This window comes from Merops nubicus, unplaced genomic scaffold (assembly GCF_000691845.1).
Source record: "Merops nubicus isolate BGI_N331 unplaced genomic scaffold, ASM69184v1 scaffold22206, whole genome shotgun sequence".
NCBI classification, from domain to species: domain Eukaryota; kingdom Metazoa; phylum Chordata; class Aves; order Coraciiformes; family Meropidae; genus Merops; species Merops nubicus.
Window position 1 is genome coordinate 94,018 of NW_008613230.1, and position 9,323 is coordinate 103,340.

The 9,323-nt window shown below is 38.6% G+C and overlaps 1 protein-coding gene across 1 annotated transcript in view; it reads right to left on the reverse strand.

Moving 5' to 3' along the window:
• The window catches only part of PTPRK (protein tyrosine phosphatase, receptor type, K), a gene marked incomplete at its 5' end in the record, with an annotated part of 73,489 nt that extends 66,779 nt beyond the window's left edge, over positions 1 to 6,710 (reverse strand). Inside the window, 2 exons of the mRNA XM_008941847.1 lie at positions 3,516 to 3,552; positions 6,437 to 6,710. Coding sequence (XP_008940095.1) covers positions 3,516 to 3,552; positions 6,437 to 6,710 — 311 coding nt within the window. The remainder of the gene's footprint in view (positions 1 to 3,515; positions 3,553 to 6,436) is intronic.
• Between the last annotated feature and the right edge of the window lie 2,613 nt (positions 6,711 to 9,323).

A 9,323-nucleotide genomic window follows, 5' to 3' on the forward strand; every position in this document is an offset into this window, starting at 1 on the left:
CCTTTTTGTCAAATAATGGACATCTCCTAGCATAACTCCATCTTTCCATTCCTACTGAAAATCTGACATTAACTCAGCCTCTGTACCCTTCTCTCCACTTCAGAAAACAAGGTTTTTTCACTCATTCTTTATTTACTATCTATGGGAAACCAGATTATTAGTGGCTGGGTAACTTTATTACCTAGGTTCAAAAAACCAAGGAGGTAGAGAACAATTAACTGCTTGGTTTGTTTGTTTGTTTGTTTGTTTGTTTTTTCAATGATGCTGTTGACTGGTTACCAAAAGGTTCTGAATGGGATGGGAATTCAGATGTTGACAGAGGAAAGCAATACTGGCTAAAAGTATCCAAGGAATTAAAAGTGGTTCACAGATCATACACTTTCTGGGCTATACCTGTAATGCAAGTTGTGCCTTAGATATGTCCTACCCACCACCTGCATTTCAAGGAGTTATTTTTTAACCTGGTTTTCTCAAGAATCAAAGCTTATGTGAACAGACTGTGTATGTGTGCAACTTTCATACCACTTTCACCACATCTAATAACTTGGGACTCTCTTGGCCAGTTCAGTCCAATCTGCAGAAGGGCAAAAGTCACAAAGTCATTAAATTCTTACAAGCTTTGTGGAAATAAGTGTCCAGATAAAGAGGGAATCCTATTATTACCCTAAATCAGGGCATCAAAGAATCAATCTGGCATTCATCCTTCAGCTGCAAGTACACACGAATTGCTCAGGAAACTACTTGTTAATCTAGTGCTGTTTCAATATTTTCTTCCATGAAAAATTAACTCGGTGTATTTTAAAACAACAGACACTATTAAGCCTCACAGCTTACTCTAAAAATATTTTTTTCAAGACACACCAAAAGCAGCAACATACTTCAGTCATGATTTGGCACCATCTTTTAGATGAGTTTACAGTTCAGTGCATGTTGTTATCAGAAGCGCACGACAACATTGCACCTGGAATATACAGACTGAAAATGTATGAGTGCTTCAATTTAAATTCACTGGCTTTCATTAGTTTGACACCAATAAGCAAACTATTCCATAATTCTCAAAGGTAGAAGGCAAACCACGGAAATGATACGTGCAAAAACTCTTCTACATTAAGACATATATACATTATGTTAATAGGGAACTGCCCAATCAAACAAACGAGTCAGAGAAATAATATATCTAAGAAAGTTAAATTATCAGGATTATTCTTTCAGGGATACGAACTTATCCAGCACCAAACCATGACATTCCGACCATATTTTTTTTTCTATCTTTATTTCTTACCAGTGTGAATATACATAGTAGGTAACACCAAACCCTTGAATGACACTAAATTGAGAAAGTACCTTTGACGGTAACACTGAACTTCACTACCAAGGAAATTTTGTCTTGCCTTTACAAGCACCTTTAATGTCGTTCCTTCCCCTTCCTTCCTCCACCCCAGCTCTTCATGTTTTTTAATGCCTTTTCAACATGTTCAAGACATAATTCAGTTTGGCCAGCTGCAGGCTGCTTCAGGTCACAGGAGGTGATACAGAACTACACAGTAGTTCTATAACTGAATACACAGTTTATGAAATTAGCTTTACTGGGGTGGATTAGATAAACTGAGCAAACTTAACACACTATGAAAACAATCAGCATAACCAGATGAGCATATACATGAACCAATATATTAAGTATAATTTTCTTCAAGTACAACAAATCATGATATTACTTTTACAATGAAAAGATGGGGAAAAATTTTAGTATCAGTTTTTAAAAAATTTAGAATACAAGTATAACTCCTTTGAGAGGTATGAATATACACAGCTTCAAAGTAATAATGCCCTACTAAATAAATTACTTCAGAGCAAGAGAAAGATTTGCTCCTAATGTTGCCTCTCCTCTACATTTCACGTCTATTAATTAAAAGTCAGAGAAAAAAAAGAACTTGTTTTTTAGTTCTGCATTCAAGGATTATAGTACTGACCTATCAGGCAATGCAGTTACTCCAGCAAAACCTGTCTTTATCCAGGGTGACAACGGCAAGATTTATGGCATGATGGTAAGAAACCTGCTATTCATTTCCCCTTCCCTCCAGACTACCAGCCATCAGGGGGAGCGTGACTGTTACAGCAGAGGAAAGCATACAAGCAACCAGCAACATGACTACTGCTCCCATGAACATTGCTTTGAGATTGGTGAATTGAGTATGGTTAAGTAAAAAGTAATTTCCGAAAAAACAGGTGAATTCTTTCCGTGTTTCATTATTACTATCCAGAAAATTTATGATGAGAAAGACCACTGCTTTCCCTTTCTTAAGTTCTGCAATATTTCAGGCTATTTCTGAAGCTTTCAAGACTCTCCCTTGACTCAAATCATAGCAACACATGCGTTTGGTACATAAATATTTGTTTATGCAAATTTATTTTAATTCAAACATTTAATCTTGCCAGGTAAACATAAGAAAGATAATGCTGATGTACTTTTCACAGAAGACTTAGCTTACAGTTTTAATTTCCTGTTTTTATTAGCTTACCTCACTTGACAAAATTATTAACACATCTTGAGTAGTGCATTTTATTTTCTGGTTCCTCAAGAAAACATTTGGTTGCTACCATCTCATTAGAGGTATCAGCTTTTAACCAGAACAAGTTTTAAACTGAAAAAAGTGATTAAAAAAAAGGTGTTGATTTGCCACCACAGTACTTTAAATGTCTGCTTGCTCATATCTAAAGTTGGTGTTATGGTGACTATCAATATGTAATTAGAAAGAGACAAAGTAAGTAGTGCTGAGCCTCTGCAGAGTACTGTTTTAGAATTATTAAGCTCCTTTCTTGTTTATGCTGCTGGAGTCTATCAAATGACTCTCATGTTCAGACAATCAAGTGACCAAAAAGAATGGGTACAAATACATTCAGAGCAAGAAATAATAATAAGCAGAACAACTGAAGTCCTCACTTGAAGATGAAACAACATTTTTGAGTGAACAGTATGTGATTAACCCACTCCATGTGGTGTCAATATAATTTATTCTCACAGCTTAGCCCTTGGGCCTCACTTGCTATCAAAGACACCAGTCTTCCTCAAATCAGCCCTCCCCTATGTCTAGTCGTCTAGTTAACACTCAGAGCTCTTCCATAGGAAAATTACTAACTCTCACATCCTTCATTTACATTATTTCTGCCCCTGCATAGAAATAAATGTTAGCATAACAGACAGTTTAACAAAGTGCACTTTCTAGTCTCCAGCACATCTATCTGGCACCTGCAATGCTCTAGTAGCCTAAAAGCAGATCTTGAAAACCACAGACAGGGGGAAAAAACACAAGTGTTTATTTTGTCAAAATTCTGAGTATTGCTAGAACAGTACTCTCTTGACCCAATACCAGAGAATAAAAAGCAGTAGACCATTACATTCAAAGACAATTAAGTAGTTCAAAATAGAGGGATAAAACTGGCTTTGTTCCAAAATCTAGCAAAAATGCCACATTTCATTAAAAAAGCTACTTAGTGTGGAGGGACAAACCTCTTACCTTTTGTAGCTATTCGGACACACTGAGTTTTGGTTTCCTGTTGAGGAAGGAAAAGTAAAGAAAACAGATCAGATTGCTTTTTCTTGCCCTCTCCACTCCATAAATTTGTCCTAGATCTGATGGTCTGCTGGAGCAACCCAACAAGGTTGTTCAGGGCTCTGGGCTTAGCAGGGGAGGAGGCTGAGTGATTTTGCCTTTTGAAGAGCTGGATGATATCTAGACATTGGTTTGTGCTATCTGAAATTATTTTCAGAAATTAAACTATTTTCAGAAATTATTAACTTATGAACTGTAGTAAACACTTCAGATTACTTAAATGGAAATCATGCCATAAGACTATGGAAAGAGGGTGCAGTGGAAGAAGAGGGGAGGACTGGTGTTCCTGTTCATGTCATGGCACTGAAATCCTCAGCAGTGTTGACTTCTGACAGCGCTGTGCGGTGAAGAAGGTAAATTTGCTCAACACTGTCTCCAAACTTAGGTCTTCCTGTACCCTGACAGTCTTGAACAGTCACCTGAAACATATCAGCAGCGTGCTCTTCATGCTTCTAAGCGTAGAATGAGCACAGAAGCAGCCCAGGTATCCCTTCACATACGACAGAGTAAATCTAAAACCTATATCTGCCTAAGGAAGTCAGTGATTTGACATTAATGTGCTTCAGAAGTTGCACATGCAAAGACAATTTGTATGTGCTTTACTGGTTCTCCCCCCCTTCAGAAGTTTGGTCAGCAATCGAAACAAATGAACAGAGAAATGATATGGTTATTCAGTTTGGACAACTTGAACAGATGAAGCTCAGTCACAAATGTGTTTTCTGACCTTATTGTACGATGTGCAGTCATTTTAAAGGCAAACGTACTGGAATAGCATAAGGTTGCAGTTGCGTGAGAGGATGCAGCTGCTGCTGTATTAGATCATTCTAAACAACATTAGCATGTAATTAGAAAATATAGTAATGATAGTTTCATTCTATAAAATGTGCTCTGTCTAGTCCTGCTCCCTCCAAGCACTCCATTTCTGACTACATCCCTGGGAACTCTCTCCTCTTGAAGATTCCCAAGCAACAGGTGAAATATGTTGATGCTGTTTTGTAAAGACAGCTTGCAAAGAAGGAGCGAAGCTCAGAGTTGAGCCTTCCCTTAAGTGTTCCATAAAGACAATTTTTTCAATCTAAATGAAAGCCCCTCAAAGTTTAGCAATATAATCTTAACTAATTAGCATTTCCCCCCAATTACTGGGTTTACTTGTTCACTTTTCCTCAAAATGTCTGCAAGGATCAACCCTCACCCCAACCCTACAGAGTACTTCAGAGCATACTTTGCTTCCCCTCCACTATTTTGGTGATACCAGTAGTTTATAGCAAAGCACCTGTTTAAATATTCTGCAACTCAGAGGTTATCTTACAACCAGTAGATCTCTGTCCCAACAGAATGCAGAGCCAATCCCCGCAAAACCTCCCCCTCAAATCCCTAAATAGAAACCTGATCCAAAGTTTTAAAGCATACAAGAGAAAACCGTTTTAGGATTCAACCCTCTCACAAACTGAAATCAAGTTAAAGTACAAAATAATGTGTTCTTCCCTCACCTTCTACTTCCCTGTCAAAGTATAAAAGCCAAAATAAAAATCTATTTATTCTCTTTTGTTTTACTTTTCCCTCTTAACTGTTTCTTGGGGAATTAAATACATTTCCTTACAATTTAATTTGCTGGAAGCCAACTAAAGCAAATGGAATTATTTGTAGCAGGTGAAAGAAATATGGATGAGTGTCTAGCAGTTACCTTTTAGTCCTTTTATTTTGCTTTGTTCGCTCCATATAGGTCTACAGAAAAGAACTAGAAAGAGGGAATGGTCTCTTCCATCAGAAAAAGCATCCAGTTCTCAAAAAGCATCCAGTTTTCTTCAAAAGGCTCCAAGGCAAGGCTGATTCTTAGCTAGTTAGTCACCGCAGAGACCCAAACGTAAGGACGGGTGAACACAACTTCTGCTCCTTTCTAAAGCTTCTGGTGCATCTCAGCAGCTATCAATCAAGCTGTCCTTTCTAGTTCCTTTCTGACCTGCCTTGACACTTCATATGGAGACTCCTATAGAGATGTTACTGCATTTTCCTTCTGTTTTCTAAACTATAAATCAAAATATTAAAAATTTTTAACTTTCTGAAGCTTCTGTGTCTACCATGGTTTTGCTCCTCAATGATCATTTCCCCCTCCCTCATTTTTCTTTTACAAGAGGAAAAACTCTTTCAAAAACAACAGAATGGGGCTTGCAGAGCCACAGTTGTTCTTCCTTCCTGCAACATCCTTCCCTGGTGCTTTTCTCCTTCCATACACCTACAGAGACACCAGCAGTACAACAGTTAAAAATGAAACACCAGGAGATAATGAAGGTGAAGTAACAGCCATACTTCTACTATTGGACAGCAGTGAAGCAAGCCTGAAGTACACCTTTTCAGGAAGGCTCTCATAAACACACCACAGGCCAGGGGTTACTTTTGCTCAAGCAGATTTTAACTTTTTATTTGATGTTCAGCACAAGAGTCTCAAGAAGTTTGTAAAGTTTTATTAGCCCATTGAGCAGTCCATGTTCTGTTTATCCTGCAATAATTTAATCTTCTGAAGTGTGCAAGTACTGAGAATTGGGGAAAGGACTGTGGATGTTATTTACTGAGGAGGCAGAGCCACAGCACTGAAATTACTTCGCTCAGATGATTACTATGAGATGTATTAAACTCTCGTCTAGTAGCAGTTGCTATGATACAAGGGCGGTGTGAAATGTGAATGGCAGGCTGCCACGCTGTCACAGCACGGAAGGGATTACAGCCCTGGCACTGCCAACACCTGACCATGTCCAACTCTGACAGTCCTAACTGTCACCATGGGCATGTCTGGCTCCTTCCAGGAGAAAAGTGTGGTTGGCACTTACCTTCTCAACACTGCTCATGGCCTGGAAATAGATGTTGTAGCCTTTCCGAGGAGCCAGTGGTGGGTTCCAGAAACCCTGGTAAGTCCTGTTGTCACCCACGGTAAAGGGGGCTGGCTCTGGCAGGTTTCCTGGGGGCAGCTGAGCAGCAAAGTAATACGGCGACCCTCCGTTGAGGGCGGTCTGATAGGTGACAGGGATTTGGTAGCACTCCATGGCACCCGTTTCTCGCTTTGTTCGGTGTGGGTGCAGCTCCTCAACAACAATCTGGTAGGCACTAAGGAGACAGAGGAAAATAAGCATAACTTTAAGGTCATATGCTAAGTCTTAATATTAACCCATTTGCTTTATGTAAACTTAAGAAGAAAATAGAGAAAAACAAAAAGGAAAAGAGAGCAGACACATGGATGCAGAAAAGAAACAAAGGCTTGAAATACAGCACAGCCATCTAAATCAGCCATTGGAAAGAAGCAGCATCCATTCCTTTCAGGAAAAACAAACAATCAAAAAAATTTACACACAGCCTCTTAACAGTGACACATTTATTTATTTATTTATTTTAAAGAAACATAGGAATGAATCTGACTTTAACCTACAATTGATTAAACTCTCGGCTGATCAGAAGCATCTGAAGTTTGCATTTTCTTTTGAAATTATATTACATAGAGCTGAGCTTCAAGGCCCAATATAATGACTGCCTCCAGGCTATGCTTGAAGCACCAATTTCCAGTTGTCATATCATTAGAGACGGAATGTGCTGACAGGCTTCTCCACCTCGTGACCTTGCTGTGGCTTTTATCTTGGCTCAGAGCTATGCAGATCTAAAGTACAAGTGACATGCTGCAATACAAGCACAGATGGACAGAAATCTGTCCATTCCACCAAAATAGGCTGCTTCATTCCTCTACAGTTGTCAATGATAAAATGTTACAAGTTACTGAAGCAGATGGCATTTGGCCTATTAAAACATCACCCCAACCTCCAGATACCTCTCTTGAAATGGTCCATGCTTGGTCACTTTTCAAAATCACCTGCTCAAAATAGAACAGGTAATTATAATTCTTCTCTCTCCTTTAGGGGAACTACCTAACTGCAGTGTGTTACCAACTCATCAGCACCTTCCTCTGCTCTGCAGAAGTACAGAACCCACATATTAATAGCAGAAGGCAATTCTTCAGTTTGTAAGAAGAAAAAGAAAAGATATACACATACGTGTATACATGCATACAACTTCTCATTTATATGCAGACATTTGAGGATCTTATGAAATATTAGTAAGAAAATATGAGTAAGCATGTAGACAAGATTTGAAGCTATTCACTTGAACTGGCAGAATTGCCTATCTTGGTTTTGTCTGAAAGTTTTCTAAATAGAAAAAGTAAAATCGAACAGAGTTCTCAAAGTGTCACTGCGTTGCTGCAGGGACTCAGAAAGGCAAAGGCAATCCTCTTGCTTTAAGAACTTATGGGGCAGCATTAAATTATTTTGTCAATTTTCTCTGCTACTACTGCCCAGAAAACCCAATAACTGTAGTGGCAGAGATGAAGTATGATACTGGGGAATGGACAAAAGGAGAGAAGAAAAAAGTAAGAAATTAGTTTCACATCTTTCTTGAGCTGAAAGAAAAAGTTAACAACCCCTTTTTCTAGTACCTAAAAAAATTAAGGAGGAAAGTCTCTTCCATTTCAAAGTGTCCAAGAGGAATATATGTAGTCACCTCATTTTTTTGAAACGTCAGGTAAAACAAAGAACATAAACAAAAAAAAACCCCAGACAAGTTAGTTCCAGGGATCTCTACTTCTCTGTTCGAACTGAGCTTGCTTATAAATCACCTTCTGTGGTAAACTCAACGTATTAATCATGTCTAGTTCATGTGGCCCGCACCAACAAATCACTTCCACAAGATCCCTGAGCACCCAGAATCTTTATGCTTCAGAATTAATTCACTAGCAAAAAAACAACCTAAAAGCATCAATATTTTACAATCTTAACAGGATGTAAACTATTACAAATAATTTTTTTTTTTTTATAATGTCCCAAGGGAAGTATTAACTACCAGTATTCATTCCTTCCCTGGCCTGGCCTTGGACCCAGGCAGGGTTACAACCACCAATCCCAAACTGGGCAGCCAACCAGTTGGAGAGCACTGGGAACACAGACATCGTGTTTCCGCTCCCTCCATTCCCAGCCTTCTCTCATGAGCTGCCAAAGCACTGGGACCAACACAAATTCTGCTCTCTGAAGTGCCAGGAGATCAGGAAACTTGTCATCTGTAATACCCTGCCAGCTTTGGAGAGGAAAGCCAGCGGAGAGTGGAAGGACAGTGCAACGCCTTCATGGGATGGAGGCATCATCCCCTCAACAGCCCAGCTTGTCACACAGCTCAGAAGCTGAGATCCACCACAGTTACCAAATTAAACCCTCTTCATCCCACTCCCTTTCTCTCCCCTTCCCTCCTGCCATTTTTTAGAATATGGGGTAAATATTTATTTTTTTTTTTTTAAGCCACACCTTCTTTTTAAGGGTCAAATCTCTTTGGAGAACAAATCAAACCAAAAATCAAGGATCAAGGGCATGAGAGTTAAAAATGAGGAAATTCTCTTTTCATAGCATTCTTTAAAAACGCACAGCCATTTTTGAATGTGATATAAAAGGAATGGCAAAGCAATTTAAAAGGAATTTAAATGAAATATGCTTCCAAAACAGTACTTTTGAGTCTCTACATCTGAAAAGCTCCAAAATGTGGAAAATAAGAAATAAATACACACATTGTAGGCATCTGCATTTGTAGGAGCACTTTTGGTTAAATAAAGAATAGAAAATGACAGTAAGTCTTTAAAATTGCAAGTGACACTTTATTTTATATATATATATATATTTAATTTTTACA